The sequence below is a fragment of the Ahaetulla prasina genome, chromosome 2 (genome assembly GCF_028640845.1).
Source record: "Ahaetulla prasina isolate Xishuangbanna chromosome 2, ASM2864084v1, whole genome shotgun sequence".
NCBI lineage: Eukaryota > Metazoa > Chordata > Lepidosauria > Squamata > Colubridae > Ahaetulla > Ahaetulla prasina.
The window spans coordinates 156,257,698-156,276,870 of record NC_080540.1 but is presented as its reverse complement, the minus strand read 5'-3'; the positions used below and the strand labels follow the sequence as shown (position 1 = coordinate 156,276,870).

At 41.4% G+C, this 19,173-nt stretch overlaps 1 protein-coding gene across 4 annotated transcripts in view; it reads right to left on the bottom strand.

The window, feature by feature from the left end:
• Nucleotides 1–11,849: 11,849 nt before the first annotated feature.
• TIMELESS (timeless circadian regulator) overlaps nt 11,850–19,173 on the bottom strand; it is a 71,897-nt gene continuing 64,573 nt past the window's right edge. For 2 of the 4 annotated variants that reach the window (XM_058171103.1, XM_058171104.1), the window contains exons 27-30: nt 18,467–18,575; nt 16,804–16,861; nt 13,667–13,740; nt 11,850–12,797 (exon numbers count right to left, since the gene is read on the bottom strand). In XM_058171103.1, coding sequence (XP_058027086.1) covers nt 12,724–12,797; nt 13,667–13,740; nt 16,804–16,861; nt 18,467–18,575 — 315 coding nt within the window. In that variant the 3' untranslated portion in view covers nt 11,850–12,723. Of the gene's footprint in view, nt 12,798–13,666; nt 13,741–16,803; nt 16,865–18,466; nt 18,576–19,173 lie in introns of all 4 variants that reach the window. The other 2 variants (XM_058171101.1, XM_058171102.1) reach the window with 1 other exon arrangement.

The window sequence follows — 19,173 nt, the reverse complement described above, 5'->3', positions numbered from 1 at the left end:
TACCTGTGGCCTTTCGGGTGCGCTTCAAGGTTTTGGTAACTATCTTCAAAGCGCTCCATGGCATAGGGCCGGGTTACCTACGGGACTGTCTGCTGCCACCGATTGCCTCCCACCGACCCGTGCGCTCTCACAGGGAGGGACTCCTTAGGGTGCCGTCAGCCAGGCAGTGCCGACTGGCGACACCCAGGGGAAGGGCCTTTTCTGTGGGGGCTCCCATCCTCTGGAACGAACTTCCCCCAGGACTCCACCAACTTCCCGACCTTCGAACCTTTCACCGCGAGCTTAAGACACATCTATTTATCTGCGCAGGACTGGACTAGAATTTTAAATTTGGTTTTAATGGGGTTTTATTATTTTTATCATAATTTTAATATTCGGCCTTATTTAATAAGTTTTTTAATTGGTGTTTTATCTTGTATTTATATTTGTGTTTTTTATCAGGCTGTAAACCGCCCTGAGTCCCTCGGGAGATAGGGTGGTATAAAAATGTGATTAAATAAATAAATAAATAAATATTTCTGTAGTACAGAAATCCAGCTTATCTAATCCATTCCACTTCCCCCAATTAGCCAGCATTTCAGTCGAGCTTTATAGCTGTTTTTTTTAATGAAACCTTGCAATCCCACTCCCCCAAGTTTGCTGAACCGTTTATTAAATATTGAAGGAAATATCTCTCGAGAAAACATTCCCATTCACCGCTGTTCTGTCATGAGTGGCCTTTGATTACATTTCTTTGAAATGGTGAAAATAGGAGTAATGGTGCTGTCCTTTTCCAGCCATACTTAGAAACTAGCACAGGACAACAGAATTCTGACAACAATTCACAGATGGGTTCAAACAGTTTTGGACAAAGACCAGAGAAGCTAATAGAATGTAAATAGTACCTGTCAGTTCTAAGCAGCTTTATTGTGTAACATTACAAAGGAAGGGATGAATTGTCTATAGAAATTTGCAAACCCCAGGAAGCTTTGCAGTTTTTTATGTGTTTGTGGGGGTTGCCAGTCTAGCACAGCCCTCACCTTTCCTGGGTCCATTTCGATTCCTTGATTAGACACCCGGTAGCCCAGGTAGTCCAAGGACTCCTTGTGGAACTCGCATTTCGACAGCTTTGTATAAGGTTTGGCTGCCAAGAGCTTTTTCAGTATGTGTCTGCCTAGCTTGATGTATTCTCCATATTTTCGTTGAATATAAGATTGTCATCTAGTTCTATTATACAGCTGTTCATGTAGCACCTCATTGATCAGCTCCATGAATACTGCGGGGGCCCTTTGAAGTCCAAAAGGCATGACTCGGAATTGGAAGCTGTCCAATGGGCAGTTAAAAGCCGTTTTCCATTCATCTCCCTCCTTTATGCAGATTCGGTAGTAGGTTTCCCTTAGATCTAGCTTGGTGAAGATCTTGCCTTTTGACAAGTGGTTCAGCAAGTCTTTCATTAGGGGTCGGGGGTAGGTATTTTGTATGCAAATTGCATTAACAGCTGGAAAAAACAATGCATACTCTCAGTCCATCTTTCTTCTCTTTACACGATACGGGGGCTGCCACTTTTGATTTTGCAGTCTCGATGAATCCTCTGGCTAAATTGGTATCAATGTACTTTCTCAACTCGATCATTTCTGCAGGTGTCATGGAGTACATTCTGGGTTTTGGTAACTTGGCCCCAGGTTCTAATTCGATGACAAAATCAGTGGCTTGATGAGGGGGAAGGATATTACATTCCTCCTCACTAAATGCCTCGGCTAGGTCTTTATATTCCTTAGGAATCTAGGGCTCGCCTGGAGGTGAGTCTGAAGCAGCCGTTGCTGCTTCTGACAGTTGGCCCCTATAGTTTGGCAGTCTCTTGGATGGAGGAATCGGGGCAGTGGGCCAACACCAATTATGGACTTTTGGTATCCACCTCTATAACTGTATGGTTTGGTTCTGCAACCCAACAAGACAGACATAGACTTCAGAGGATAATTAGAACTGCAGAAAAAACAATTGCTACCTGCCTTCCATTGAGGACCTGTATACTGCACGAGTCAAAAAGAGGGCTGTGAAAATATTTACAGACCCTTCACATCCTGGACATAAACTGTTTCAACTCCTACCCTCAAAATGATGCTACAGAGCACTGCACACCAGAATAACTAGCCACAAGAACAGTTTCTTCCCAAACACCACCACTCTGCAAAACAAATAATTCCCTCAACATTGTCAAACTATTTACTAAATTTGCACTATTAATCTTCTCATTGTTCCCATCACCCATCTCCTTCCACTTATGACTGTATGACTGCAATTTTGTTGCTTGTATCCTTATGATTTATATTGATATTGATTGTTTCCTGGTTGCTTATTTGTACCCTATGACTATCATTAAGTGTTGTACCTTAGAATTCTTGATGAACATATCTTTTCTTTTATGTACACTGAGAGCATATGAACCAAGACAAATTCCTTGTGTGTCCAATCACACTTGGCCAATAAAGAAGTCAAGTCAAGTCAAGTCAAGAAGTCAAGTCAAGTCAAGTCAAGTCTATTCTGTTCTGTTCTGTTCTGTTCTGTTCTTCCCATTTAATGGTAGGGGCCCATTTGTCGAGCCACGGAAGTCCTAATATGATGGATTCTGACATTTTTGGCACTACTATAAATCGTATAAGTTCACGATGCAACCCATTTCTGACTTAACAAATTCTGTAATTTGGGTGGCTTGAACCCCTCCAATTAACGTTCCATTCGCTTGTTCAAACTTAATTGGGCGTTTTAGGGCTCTAGTTTTTATTCTTAACTGTTCAATGATTGGATGCCCAATTAAACATCTGGTACAGTCTGTATTTATTACTGCTCATACTTCTCCTTCCTCCCTGGTTTCAGGCACCACCAATTTCACTTTAATTGAAAAGGTGGGTGGCTGCACTCACCATTGGATCATCATCATTGTTAGGCTCATCGGGAGGAGCTCCTTTGGCTGGAGGTTCCTCACTTCCTTTGGTGTGGTGGGGAACCTCTACAGTTTGTCAGGGAAATCGGCTGGTGTCTGGGGGCTTTTGTGAAGACCTTCTGCCTCTGATGGCTGTGGGAGGCCATGGTTGTGAAACTGGTGCAGGAGCCAGACACTCGGAAGCTCAATGACCCATTTGTCCACAACTGTAGCACTTGTTGGTCCCTATAGGAGGGGTCTCAGCAGGTTTAGAAAGAGGACGTCTAGCCAAAGTCCTCCGGGGTAGCTTCTCCACTGAGGGTTTGCAATGTGGGTTAATTTCTCTATCAAGAACTATGGACATGGTATACCAGTCTTGAAGTCGCTCTGGCACCCCTGGGACGCCACATGCTTTCCTGACTTCCCAATCAATGGCTTTTTAAAAATTGTGTAGGAGTATGTGGTCCGGCCAGTGGCCAAGGTTCCCTGCGACCCGTCTAAAGTCCCATACAAAGTTTTTTATGGGTCGATTATCTTTCTTCATCTCTTTTATTGTGGCTTCATTCTCATTGATCCCATCAGGGTCTTCAAATCTGGCCCAAAGTAGCTCAGCATAATTTAGTTCAGCAGCTTCCTGATTGTGCAGCTGGGCTATCCAGTCCGAAGCATCTCCTTAATTCATCCCCTCTGAAATTGCAGATATTAAGTTCCAATCTGTTTCGTATTGTTCTCCATATTGATCTATATGGGCCCAGACTCGGCTGAGGAAGTAAGCCAGTTTGGTAGGCTTACCATCGAATGTGGCTCTAAACTGAGGTGATGGTGGCCTTGTGGGTGGAACGGCCATGACGGCGGGCACCAGGGCAGGGACCTGCTGTTGTGCTGTGGAAGGTGGCGGAGTGAACGCTGGCGGAGCTGGAACCTGCGCTGGAGCTGCTGATGGCTGTTGGATTGTGGCTGGCGGCGGGACTGTGCTAGTTGTGGAGCTGCAGAAGGGGGGGAATTCCAGTCAGCTGCTGGATCAGGCCCCACTGCTGTGCCAGGATTGTTGGGGCAAATTGGGCCCATGGGGATCCCGCAAAGAATGGAGCAGAAGGTACTGGCATCCACTGGCACTGGACCCATCCCTGGCCAGAATAAAACCCCAGCGTGGGGGAATATATTCCACAGGGGGTAGCATGAAGGCAGATTGGTGGCGGGGGGGCAGCTGGCAGGGGTATCTGTATCTGCCGGCTGTATCTGCTGTCTCCCCACTGCTGCTTGGCCCTGTTGCCCTGATCTGATCCCTCGGTCCTCCCTGGCTATGTGGAAAGTTACCGGTGCCCCCCTAGTTCCGCTGGCAGGTCCTGGGTCAGGAAAAGTGAACATAGGCTGTGTTAAGCTCCATCTCACTTGAGGAGGTTGGGACCGCAGGGCATAACTTCCCACTTTGAGCTGTTCAAAACACTCTGGGAACATAGTCAGCGATTGGCTTCGAGACAGAGGCAATTTCTGGACCCCAAAGCTGTCCCCTTTCTCCATTTCAGCTCGTGGGATGACTTTAGTGGGCTGGAGGCAGCACGATATTCAGACGGTCTTTCTTCCATCCCCATTTCTGGAATTGGATCAGACTGGCAACTTTTCCAGGAATCCGACTCCTTGGGCCGAGCACCTAGCCTTCATGTCGTATCTGCAGCCTCAAGGGCTCGCACCATTTCTTTAGAAGGGGAATACTGGGTCTCGATGAGTCCTTCAGCATTGATCCCTATGGCTCTCTCAGCGATTGCTTCTTTTTCCTCCATCTTCGCTGAATCTTCACACCACCCAAGGCTTAGGTCAGCACTGGGGCTCAGCACTCTGGACAGCCCCCTTTCAGGGTGCCATTTTTGGTTTAGGGATTTGGGTTAATGTCAATGTTCCAGAACGATCCAACTCCAATTAAAAACTCTGAGACAAGCTTCATCTCAAAATCTTCATTTATTGGAATAGATTTACTGGAACATCTGGGAAAACCCGAATCTGAGTTCCGGGTTTTCCCTCAATAAATCAAAACCCCATATCCAGCCCCTGCACCCATCAGTCCCAATCACATGGCCCAATCACACACACCCCGTCCTAATTTGAGAAACCTCTGCAACCACTCCTCCAGATGCAGGAGCACCATGACCTTGACCAAAAAGAAAGCTATTATGTATAACAAAAATCGCTCTATCAAATTCCCCCTCCTATTTTCCCAAGTGCAAGAAGGTGGCAGCGTGGAAACTTCCGAGGTTCATATGGCTTCCAAAGCTGACATCAGATTTTTCTTTTAAAAAAACTATTCAGACTTGGATAAGCAAAGTTTTAGGGCTGTCAAAATTCAGATATCAATCTTTGGTCCCTGTTCTGGCCCTCGGTTAATTGCCTGAACCTATCAAGTTTAAAAACCATGGTAGTTATATAGATTAAAATTTAATTATTTTAGAGAAACATTTATTTCTTGCTCAGACTTAACTCCAACATAATCAAATCAGAAATTTTATTGGATGGGTTGTACATATGCATTTATTATTTTAGGTGATTGTAGCAGTGCAAAGTTTGAGAACGTTTGGATTAGGTTTTGATGTTTGAAGCACAGACTTTGTTGGGGACTGGACACGGTGGTTCCTCTTCCTTTTGAAAATCAAAAATTATAACCTCCACACCTTTTATGAACACTTGTTTCACTGCTATAGCAACCCCCATCCTAAAGGGAGTCCCAGCCCCACCAGAGAGAGCAACCAAGGCATCGAAACCCAGATCTATGGCCCCCTGTTGAGCACGCTTCTTGGCCAAGTCAATGCAGTCTTGAGCATAGTAGTATATGCTGGTTGCGAAGTTATATAGAGTACTGACTCCAGGTAGGAACCTCAAAATCTTGTGTACCTTTTGCTCTGTTAAATTTACACAATTGTCTGGTGATGAACGTCGCATACGTGCCGGCATGTGGCACAGATGAAGCCAAGAATGAGAACCTTGCTGTGGCCAGAAGTAACTGCCATTTCTTAGCACCACTTGGAAAGAACTGCTGCCATTGGTGATAACTCCTCCACAAACATTCCCCAAACGGTGACAGGCGTCAGCAGCTGTTGAAAACCACTTATATTCACAGTACACTTGGCCATGCAGGAGAGCTCTATCGACCTGTATCAGGCCTCGGCAATGCGAGGGTTGTTTCTGGGCTAGCTGGTCCAAATTGAACTGTAGGGCAGCAAAGCTTGTATTTTCCCCTGTAGGTTTGGCTGTGCTCAGGATCTTTATCATTGTCAACAGGAGGCCACTTGCATCTTTCTGCCCCAGTTCCTGGTACAGCCCTAGGCCGAGGGTTTCGGCATGGTGGCTGCAGCCTGCATTTTGCAAGGCAAGCACCAGGGTAGCTTGAATCATAATCTGGGCTGGTCGAGGCACGCTGTCAAAATGTTCGAGGGTATCAGGCATTAAGTCCCTGCAAGAAACTTTATTTTCAGGCAACTGGGTGGAATTAGAAGAGATGGAAGTGAGCAAAGCGCGGAGAGAAGCAAGGCTGGAATCCGAGGCGGAATATTCAATGTGGTTTCTTGGATCAGTTGTAGTCACTGGTTGCCCTCCCAATCCATGATGCGGCAGGAGGCCAAGGAAAGTCACGAGCACTAGAGACGGTGCTAAGTACATGTCAGCTTCTCTGGGCACTGCTACAATGGGAAAAAATCGATTTATTGATTTATTTAGATAATATAGAAAGCATCCACCCCTGGGCAACATGCAAACATTAAAAAAAACAGTGGCTAAAAAGAATAAGACATGATCCTTGAGTTAAATAATACATTCCAATGCTAAAATCCTGTCTACAATAGAAATGACCAGATCTTCAGAGCCTAATGAAAGGCTATTAGGCTTGTAGCCATCCAGGCACAGAAGGCAAAATTCCTGAGTCGAACAAGATGACATCATTTAATGGAAGAACCTGAAACCTGCACCGTCTGCTAGATTGATGGGACAAGCAGAAACAATGGGAGAATGGTGGTCCTGCAAGGACCCTGTGTCTATGCCGTGGAAGGGTAGCAGTGCTGTTATAGGGCTATAATGAGATGCCAAAAACACTGCCCTCAGGGTTGCTTTCCAGATCAACCACAGCTTCAGGGGCAACCACATGTACAGCAGGTTGCAGTAATCCAACTGTAAAAACAATGACTAAGGCATCAATTCATGTGAGCAAGGCCTTTCAATCCAGAAGCGGGAGCAACTGGTGTACAAGTTGAAGAAGTGCACCCCAGAAAGAATTACAGATGGAAAAATCTGCAAATCACAACCACTCAGCTTGATAGTGTTGAATCATGTTCTCCCCTAAATAGACCACCGCAGACTCCTGGCACTGGAAAGCACTTTGAGAGCATCACTTGATTGGGGTGAAGATGTACAACTTGGTCTCGCCAGCACATTGATGATCCTGCACCCCATGCAGATGGATGACCTGACCCAACGACATACTGAAGATATTAATAGGAGTGGTGAGAGAGTCTCTTATCCTTAAATTCCTTACTACATTCCTGCAGGTCTCAAATTATTTGAAACCAAGCCAATAGGACAACTTCTCTATGGTGCCCAGATTGGCAATAATGGTTGGCTCCTTCTCAGTGGTGGGATTCAGCCAGTTGGCACCACTTGGGAGAGAACTGGATTAACTTTCTGAGAAGTTTGGCAAACTGGTTGTTGGAAGAAATCATTAGGGCAGAGAACCGGTTGTTAAATTACTTGAATCCCACCCCTGCTCCTTCTCCAATTTTGCACCATCAGAACTTATTCAAGCCAAATTTCTAAGATTACTCATTTTTTCCCCTTGGCCTTGCTCCACTAACTAAGAAGGATAATTTTCAGTCCACCTGGAGAAAAAGACAATCACAACTAAAACCTAATCTTTGAAATGGAAAGTAGTCTGGATTCCCAGGAGGGAGGGAGTGATATTCCACAGGAGAGAAAATTCAGTTTAGACAGGCTTGAACTCTCACACTAAGGGTGTGAGAGAAAGAGGGTGAAGACACCTTCTCCCTAATAGTTCCCAGAGTACGTGCTTTATGAAGATGGTAGCTTGGCTTTAGTTTGCCAAGATTCTGTCCGTAGGTGAGGAACACTAAAAAAGAAACCTGCTTGGAGGAATCATGATGTGTTTTTCTTGGGTTTTGGCGCCTGAATTCCTTGAGCTTCTCTCCAGGCCTTCTACTCAGCATGGGATATGATCAAGCCAAAGCACTCATTAAACAGTATGTAACAGACATAGACCTAGCCAGGTCTCCAACTGCATATTTAACTAATCTTGAAGTATTTAACTATTAGAGGGCCTTTAGCACATTAACATGTCCTACCTTCAGCTATCCTTGAAGGTCAATACAGGAAGATTCCCGACCCAGAGAGACAATGCCCTGTAATTCTCAAGTTGCACAAACAACAGAATGTATATTTCTCCAGTATCTATATTATAGAGGCATTTGTACTAGCTTCATCTCTCCATCATTGCATAAATACCAGGGTGCATTGCACAGAATAATTTTACTCCTCTCCTGCTTTCAGGTACTAACCCTTCTACAACATATGTTGCCCGATTCTGCACAGCAATACTTAAAATCTATCAGAAAATGACCTGTGCTATAAAGCAGTTTGAATGAACAGCTAATTCACCATTCTAAAGTGCTCTATATGGTGATAGATCTGGTTTTCCATGCTCCTTTACACGCATTGACTACTCCTACCCCTTTGTTTAGATTCTTTTGGTAGATTTTTTAAAGCTTTTTATATTACTTTTTTCTATACCACCCCTATCTTCTCTGCTCTTACCTGAACGGTAGGGAAGAGCTTAGAGGGCAGATCAGGGGTGAAATGCTCCTGGTTTGGACTGGATTGCCTGATCTGGTAGCGATGGCGGCGGGTGGTTCGGCGAACTGGTAGCAAAAATCCCTGCCCTGCCCCACAGGCCCAGCTGAGCCACATGATCGTCAGAGGTTTTTTTTTTTTTTACTTTTAAAAGCATTTTTTCTTCGGCTGAAAAAAAGCTTTTAAAAGTAAAAAAAAAGCCTCTGATGATCGCACGGCTCAGCTGGGATCGTCAGAGCCTTTTAAAAGCATTTTAAAGCATTTTGGCCAAAGAGGTTGTAGAAAAAATGCTTTTAAAAGTAAAAAAAAAAAGTTGGCCACCCCACCTAGTCACATTACCCTCCCCCACCAAGCCACGCCCACAGAACCAGAAGTAACAAATTTTACATTTCATCACTGGGGCAGAGGGTCTGTTCCCGCCCACACCTCTCAAGAAAAACAGTAACAATGCTCTGGAAGACAACTCCTCAGAAAACCCTCATCAAAAGCCTCTTTTAAAAAAGGACAAAAGTCCAACTCTGTATGGATACTAATTCTCCAAACACTGATGGAAGTCCTGGAAGCCCTTGTAAATTAAGAGGCTAGTGACCTGTCAGAGCAGCTTGCTAAAATGGACAAAACTACCGGTAGCAAAAAAGATGAAGATGACAAAATGGCCTCTATTGCAAGTGGGAAATCCACAGGACTCGGGTCAATCTAAGTGGAACTTGGCTTGATACAATGAAGTTGCTTGCTAGCCACAGAGAAAATGCAAATTCAATGGTCTGATCTGATAAGCTAAATCCAGTTTAAGAGCAGACTTGCCCACTCAAAAGAGAATCTATCTTCATTTAGCTGGCCCGAGAACATATCCTTCCAGTGGTTAAGGTCATCAGGCTGGAAGGAGGGAGACCATGAGGTCAATTCCACTTTAGCCATGAAAGGCAGCTGGGTGACTTCGGGCCAGTCACTGTTTCTGAAGCCATATCCAGCTCATAGGATTGTTGTTGTTGAGGGGGAAATAGGAGAAAGGAGGTGTGTTGGATCTGTTCACTGCCTTATTTGTAAAAGTAATAAAGGTGGGATATAAATAGATCTCTCACACACACACACACACACACACGCACACACCAGGGCTACATTTTCCAAAATAAGAAACCAATTTTTTTTTAATCTAACAACTTGTTCTGTAATTCAAACAAAAGATGACCAAGTTAATGTGGCAAGAAGCTAACTTCTTGGATCTGTGTGAAGCGGTCTGCATTAATTCACAACATTTAAGCCGTTTTCTTGCCGCTGCCAGCTATGTTAACGCACCACTATGGTTCTTCCCTGGATGCTGACCTCCCATAAATGAAACACAAGCTTGACAGTGTGACACATTATTCTCACTTCCAAATCAACTCATTTCTTTGCTCATATTGACAGCTATTGCATTGCCTTCCCTCTTCCACTCCCTCCCTGGGAAAGAGAAACTTACCTGATTTAGGAGGCAACACAAACACAAAATGCTCCAGAATGAACTCAGCATTGATTAAAGTTGGTCTTTATACACACTTATCTCTGGCAATCAGTCTTATCTGCAAACCTCATTGCAACACTCTGTGCCCCTGGAAAGTTCTGACCTCTTTCTTAATCTGCCAAAGCCCCCCCGAGTTACTTGTCTGAAAAGGGAGAAACAAGCAGTGCTGAGTAATGCATTAAGGGAAGACAAGGAAGAGCAGCATATCTATCAGTTGCTTTGTTTGTAAAGAACAAGCATTCATGTCTACAACATCTGGAGTTACGGTTTAATGAGGGATGGTCAGCCATTCTGATCTCTAATCCTCTATCAGACATTTTTGGTTAGTTCATTCAGTAAGAACTTCTTGTCCGGCCACCCTTCTCTTCCAACCTCTCCCATCTTAAGATTGATGTATCCTACTGTCACTGCATTTGGAATTCAGGTCATGAATTGCCACCCGTAATGACTTGTGTGCATTCAATACAGGTAGTACTTGACTTAAAGCAGTTCGTTTAGTGACTGCTCAAAGTTACAACGGAACTGAAGCAAACGACTTATAACCATTTTTCACACTTACAACTGGTGCAGCACCTCCCTGATCATGTGATCAAAATTCAGATGTTTGGCAACTGGTTCATAGTTATGACTGTTGCAGCGTCCCGGGATCACATTTTCCCCTTTTGCGACCTTCTGACAGGCAAAGTCAATGGGGAAGGCCAGATTCACTTAACAACCGTTATTAATTTAATAACTGCAACGATTCGCTTGTCAAATATGGCAAGAAAAATCATAAAATGAGACAAAACTCACTTAACAAAAGAAATGTTGAGCTCAATTGTGGTCAAGTCGAGGACTACCTGTAATCAGAAACGGCAGCAAAGGGGGCTGTTGTTTTGCCCCGGCAGCAAACTTCCATGTGACATTGCATAGAACTTCTACAAAATCAGGCACAACCTGAAGAGATTTTTGTCACTTTTTATTAGCGTAACTCTATTTTAATACATTAACACCAGAGAGAGACAATTCTCAGACTGTGGCAGTTTGGTTTACTGATTTTTTGTGGCTGTCAGCTACAAAAATGAATGTCCTTGAACTCCCAGGAAACTGAACGGACCCCAAATTAAACAACGTCTATGTTTCATGTGATGGGTCAAGGTCTCAGAGTTAGCTTTGCTCCACAGAAAAAGCAGCACGGGATATAGAGCATTGGATGGGATGAGTGAGGAATAGATTCTTAGCTGCAATGACAATGACAGCATGCCTGCTAACTCATAATTGCCTTGCCAGTTTTACTGAGAGGAGTTAACTGTACTGGGAATAAAACAAATTCAATTTAAGGAACATAGGTGGGCTTAGAAAAAGGCACAATGACAGCAATTGTCTCCTCATACTTGTTTCTTAAGTAAGAAGTAAAGCTCACATCTGCAATGAGGATAACCCCCCCCCCACACACACACACACAATTTGAGCCTGAAAATACTAGGAATTACTACACTCTCCCTGTTTCTATTGAAAGCAAAACAGAAATATCAGTAGGATAATCCTTTAGAAGATTCTCCATATCTAGCAAGCTCTCAGATCTTCTGGCTGTTTTAAGTAGTCATGCAAGACAAAGGCAGAGAAATCTCATATTTTATACTTTATTATTTAGAATCAATCAAATGTTTTTTTAAAAAAAAATATCAAAAGTACAACAAAGACAACCACAAATATCCACAGTTGTTATACATCATCCTGCTGACACTGGGCAGATTTCAGAAGGATCCAATGTGAAAACAACTCCTACCAAAGGAGACAAGGCAGAAAAATCAGAGATGCATACAATTACACCTTTAATATCTCTTGTATCATCATCTCATCTTGGCTGTATTTTTAGCAAGGCTTCCAGATGGCCTACTTCCAGTTCCTTTTTTTTTTCTTGAGGAGGAATTTCACGATCAGAAAAAAAGCAGATAAACAGCAGAAACCGACATTGATATGTTCAGGTAATTAAGGCAAAATGTGACATATATGCTCATGATATCTTAGCTAAACCAGAGACACAAGAGGCAGATCCACAAACAAACTAAACACAGTGAAAAGCCAGTATGGCACTTTTTTGTTTGGAAATCTAGCTGGTAAGGATGATTCTTAGTGATTCTAAGCAAACGATACCGAGGAAGGCCGGGTAAGCAAGGGCAGGCAGGCCTCAACAGTTATATGCAAACCTGGAGCAGTTTGAAAGCTGACTGTCACAATAGCATTAACAACAACTGTATCTAATCATAGAGCAGAAGTTTATGAGCTCTTTTCTTATTCTACTCCCTTCACATTAGTGATCATACAGATTTTTTAATTATTATATATAGGTTCGGTTTCTGTATTCTTTCCCTAATATTTTCACTGTTGTTCACAGAGGATCTGAGGATGCTAATTGCTCTCAATCTTGCCCATTCCAGTTTTTGAGGGGACTGGTTTCACTGGTCTTATTGACATGCTAGGAGAGAGATTTTTGATTTCCTCAGTCCTCATCTTCCTCAATTCGCAGGCACTTCCTCTTACTGGAGGGACGTGGTCCATCCTCATCACTGGAATCTGTAGTACCAAAGTCAAATTTGAAAATAAGGATAGATAAAAAGTGGTGCTGGGAATACTTGCTGTCACTTATTCCAATATCATAAAGCTTATTGAAAGTAAAATGCTGGCACAGACCACAATTAAATCCAGGATTCAACTATGAAAAATTGGAGAGAGTAGGCTTCTTAAGAAAGGTATTTCAGGCAGCAATATGTATCACTAACTTTGTTCTATGTTTGGAGGCAGAGCTTTTTACAAACAAACAAGTGTATGGCCATGTGGACCCTGATACTGGCTAAAAGCCTACTTTCAACCTCACAGTCCAAAATATCTTATGCCGACAGATAATTTTTACTCTGCTTGGTAACATCAAGTAAACAATAAATAACACAAGATGCTAATACACCTGGAAGAACTGGCAACAGTAGTTCTTAAAAGAATTATTGACATAAATTATAAATAGAAAATGTCTTTTACTTATTGCTTTAATGTTCTATATTGCTGTTATAAGCCACCCAGAATTGCTTGATAGTGACATCGGCCACATATAAATTTAATAATAAATAAATATCAAGATGTCACTTAGAGCTCAGTTAGGGCACAGCAAATGTCCTCTTAAACCAGCATTATGTTTGATCCAATTTAACAAATAGCAAACATTACATTTGTAGCTTGTAGAACTTGGGCACTCTGACAGGAAAATAGGCTATGCATGATCTCAGGTCTTCGTCATTTTTTTTAGATTTGTCCCATTATTGTTTGTATTATATACTGACTTAGTTTTCTAAACAAAATCTGGGTCAGTGACTTGTAATAGTTTGATTTGACATATCATGAAGACTAAAAATACTAGAGGTTTAAAACCTCAGAATTAGAGACAAGCATACCTTGATTATGGTTTTCCTCCTCAACAATCGAGTGGTTTCTTTTGGGGCCCAAAATATGCTGGATACACTCCTCACTTCAAGTAGCAAGAAGAAAACAGCTTGTCAAATAAACCAAGAGAGGGGGATCGAGAATACAAATTGCTTGCTACATCCACCAAGCCATTTCTCTTACACTTCAGTCCTTCTATCCTCAGAGCATTTGGTAGGAAAATTCAGTTCTAACAAGTCTCTGCTACCACATTTCCATTTCCCAATTGCAGGCCAGTGTTGAAACCAAAGCTCACTCTAAAGGAAGAGATGGCCAAACTGGTAACCATTATGGGCCATCAAATTATTTTCTAGTGCAGATAGATAAGATTCTTCTCCATGTTGATCGATTCCTAACCAGTTCTTTCAAGTCTCCCAATGGTGCACTCATTTCTACTGTAACTGATAGTAAACGTTACTATCAGGCCAATTTATCTCCTTAATAATGACTGCAAACTTTCACATCTATTCTAGCTGAAAGACTTAAATTATTTTTTACAGGATTATATACAGGAAGCCACCTGTATGGTTTCTTACCTAAAGGACAACTAAAATATAATGTAAGAGTATTTTTGAACATTTACGCCAACTTAGTGATAAACAGGTTGCATTGATTTTTCTAGGTGCAGAAAAAGCATTTGACAACTTGAACTGGGCCTTTATGGTTAAAGTAGAAGTAAAAATGGACACTGGATTGGGCTTTATACAGAGTCCATCTATACATTCCAGAAAGGATTATGATGAATGGAGATTTGACAAAACCATGTGAAATTCAGAAAGGAACAAAACAGGGGTGTCTTTTACCCCCTTTATTAATTATTCTGGTGTTGGAACTGTTAAATGGAGATATTAGATAAATCATCAAAGCAAAAGGGCTACAAATCAAAGCACACAATTACAAACTACATGCATTTGCTGATGATTTGATATTGATTGTGCAAGACACTCAAGAGAACATTGAATAGGTTACAAGGGAGATCAAAATGCTTGGAGAAATGGTGGGTTTAAAAATAAATAAATTAAGGACGACAATCCTGACTAAGAACATAAATGTGAAAGATCAGAAGAAATTGGAATTTAAAACTGATTTTAAAGTTGAAAAAAAGGTACAGTATTTGGAAGTGACTCTTGGTGAGGAAAATTCTAAGCTTTACAAAAATAATTACGTTAAAATGTGGAAGGAGATAAAATTGGATTTAAATAAGTGACAAAAATTAGATTTGTCATTAATGGGAAAAATTAGAGATTCTTCTTTTAAACAGTGGCAGAAAGATATATCTAAATTTATTTGGCAAAATAAATAACCAAGGATTGAATATAAGCTGCTACAGGATTCTAAAGACAGAGGAGGTTTGGGTTTGCTGAATCTTAGATTATATTACAATACTTGTTGTCTGGTATGGCTAAAAGATTGGATAACTTTAAAAAAATTCAAGATTATTAGACCTCAAAGGTTCTGATTTGAGATTTGGGTGGCATGCTTATCTGTGGTATGACAAAGTAAAAGTTAATCCTGGTTTTAAGATTCATGCTATTAGGCAATCAATTGGGCATGCATGATGGAAATATAAAAGATTAGCTGATAAATTGCCACTTTGGCTATCACCTCATGAAGCTCTACATAGAACAGAGATAGTATTGGAATGTAAATGAATGACATATCAGGACTTACTGATATTTGAAAAAGAGGGATTCAAGATAAAGAACAATTAGTAAGTGAAGGATTTGTTTGTGATTGGTTTAATTATTACAGAATTTTTGAAAGATTTAAACTTTACAAAAAACTTTTTAAAAAGTTGTTTTCATAGGAACTATATCTGAACTTGATGTTAATTTATGTTCTGGCAATAACCACTTGATTGCTAAAATATATAAAATGTTATTTAAGTCAAGATGAATCTGAAAGATGAATACGTTAATGATTGTATGGTAAAATGGGCAAAAAAATTTGGGCATAACATAATGTTAGATAAATGGGAGAATGTATGGACCAATGGACTAAAATTTATATGAAATTATAGCTTGAAAGAACATTTATATAAAATGATATATCATTGGTACTTGATCCCTGACAGATTAGCAAAATGGATAAAGGGACTTCTAGTAAGTGCTGGAAATGTAATCAAAAGCTAGGTTCATTTTATCACATGTGGTGGTCTTGTAAATATGTTAAAACATACTGGATAAACATAATAATGACAAAGTATAAAATATTTAAGATAAAAATATTAATAAAAACTGAAGCTTTTAGGTATTATGGTGACTGCTGTGAGAATTGTACTTCCCAAGCACTGGAAAGAAAGAGAGATGCTGGCCGTTGAAGAATGGATTTTTTAAAAATTGAATTAGCAAAGATGGCAACATTAATTGCTTTGATTAGAAATAATAGACTAGACAGTTTTATAAGAAACTGGAAACCATTTGTGGAGTTTTTACGCATTAAATAGAATAACAGATGGTTGCCAGAGGGATTTGAAGATTAGTGTAACATTTAGCTCAATCTGTTGACTTTTTTTCTGTGTGTATGCATAATGTATATATATATGTTGTAAGTTGAGGACTGTCAGGATCGGGCAACAGGTCAGAATCCTGTCCTGTGATTGCTTAGGATATAGTCACTTTCCAGCTGATGGTTAGAATGGTGGGATGGACTGAGGATCCCGTCTCAGTAGATATGTAATTCTGAGTTTGAGGGACAGCTCTGCCCAGTTCCAAGATCTCACAGAGATAGGGAAAAAGCCAAGCTTCAGTAAATGTCTGTGGAGAGTCTCAGTCATGCAGCTCATAGTTGTCTCAAAGGTGGTTTCCCCCCTCCCCCCAAAGGCAACTGGAGGAAGAAGAAAACATTTAGCTTCTCATCCAAGAAGCTTCATCAGTTTTGGCAGGAAAGCTTCGGTAGGAAAGAAATACTAACATGCCCAAAAGCCAAGACACACTCAAGAACATTCAATTATGAGTGGTTTCTTCTTGCCTATCCAGCAACTCTATTATTCTGAAATATGTAAGGCTGTTCTAACTACACTCTTCCTGTCTCTTTCTTCCTTCTGTAAGATGCCCCCCCCCATTCTGAACTTCTCTCCCCACCCCCCTCTTCTTAACTCAATACTCACCTTTCTGCTTTCAGCCCTCTTGGTTCTATTACTTCAGGATGATCTTCTTCTGAATCATCTTCTGAAACCAACAAGAATAAAGCACATCAACTGGGAAAGACCAAGCCACCCAGTGGTGGGCTGTCACCGGTTGCAACAACCAGTTCCCCTAGCACCAAAAATGTGAGCGTGCATGCACGCAGCTTCAAAAACACAGCAATATAGGACAGGATAGTGCTGGAATGGGTGGATGGGCCCACCCACGGTCACAACTACCAGTTCGCTTGAACCGGTCTGAACCAGCAACAGCCCACCTCCGAAGCCACCTCAGGAGAAGGCTGGAGCATTTTAGTATGAATTACTGGACAGAGTAATTCATCTTTGATTTTCTCTGCCTATTTGGGTAAAAAATGACCAGCTTTTCTTATGGCACTGAAACATTCTGTTACAGCAAACTGTCAACTATTTACAATATTCTTTCTTATGGCTGCAGAGAAATCTCACTGCAAGAATGGATGTAACAACAGTATCACAGTTAGGAAGCACAGTGATCCCCCTTTAGGCTACTTGCATCTCTAAATACTTGGTACTAGAGGGGCAAACACACAGAACTTTCATCAGTTTGTGATTCACTCTTCTTAATCTGCATTTTTTTAATAAGTAAGACAATATACAATCCAGACTTTTCCACTTATGACAAAAAGTCATTGGCTGCTTGTACTCCCATCAGCCACATGCTTGCCAGCCTTCCGTGATGCAGAATGAAAACTTATCCAGCCACCATACATATTTGGGGATTTGTTTGACAGCTAAGCAAGGTTAGGCTCGGAATATGCCACACCATAATGTGGGATCTCCAAATTACCCATGGAAGCCAGAAATTTAGTTTGCACTATGAGCCTGTGGATGGGATTTGGCAAAGGTTTTCCTGGGCAGGAAAATGGGATAGTATTATAGAAGGCAGCAACCTATTTCCTACAATCATGTGTGTTTTGAGAAACGAAAGTTAGCAAACACAGCTCCATACTAAAAAGTGTTTTGAGAGAGCAGGGGAATGTCAAGATGATTTGAAAAGTAAACTTGGCAAGAGATCAGCAGTAGTGAGAAAATGTTTTGGGCTTGATTTTGCAACAAGAGCTGACCTTCAATGTTAATGTGTAACCTCTTCTTGTCTATTGCTTATTGAAGTTTTAGATAGCTAAACACAAAAACAAATAATTCAAACCAAGTATCCATAATTACAAAGACAGGGACAGACTAAGTGGCAGTGCATAAAGATACACCATCTTACAATTGTTCCTTTATCTCACAGTATTCCAGGAATTTTATCCTGTTGGCTGAGGTCTTCTAAGGATGACTAGGATCTGGTGGTGACATCAGCAAATGAAACCAGGCCAACATTCTTGTTCCTTTGGGCCTTTTGTGAGAATGGATGGGTTACTTAACCTTAAAAAGAGAGGTGCTTACCAGAAGCTTATTGCACATGGGGGGGGAGGGAGATAGTGTGGAATTAAATAAATAAAATTTTAAAAAATGTACTTCTCAGAATTGGAACCTGGCTTGAAGTTCAGCAGCATGAACCTGGGGATAGATGGAAGCCAGCTGCAGCACATAGTTTGCCCACCTGGCTTAGTGATGTGTTAATGAATGGTTCTAATTTCCCTTCTCTTTACATATAACTTACCAGTTTGCTGGTCTTGAGTCTCCCCCTCCATTTCTTCCGAAGCAATGAAAGCAGCCATGTGACATAATTGTTCTGTGTTGAGTTTAGCTGGGATGCGCCAGAAGGATTCCTACAAGAAAAACCAAGGCAAAAAGTGAGTTCGTTCCTGACCATCTGGAACGGTAACCTGCACCTGCTACTGTTTTTATTTCCTTGCAAGTCTTTTGTCACAGCACTACTAAAGTCAGGCTTTAATTAAATTTTAGTTGGACATTTGTAATTCTTAATTTTTTACTCTTTCTCCTTTTTATGGTTTTTATTCATAAACCACCCAGAGTCACTTGGGTGAGATGGATGGTGTAGAAATAAGATAAACTAAACACATTTGCAAATGATAACAGTTAAATTCGCATCAGCCTAAAGGAAAGAAAATCATCACTAGAAAATGTCATTGGAGATCCAAATGAGAAAGAACAGATCCAGTGGTACCCCGGTACTTGTCATTAATTGGTTCCAGGAGGTGTGACGAGTACAAAAAATGACGAGTACTAACAAATTTCTTCCATAAGGGTGACCCTTTCTTTTGGCTGGAAAGGGTAGCAAGTCATGAGGCAACGGACACTGACAAGTTCTAGCATTCACATCGAATACCAAACTAAAGACGAGACCTGGGGCAAAATGAGCCTAGTACCAAATTCAACACATTTCAAAGCAATCAACTACTAGGG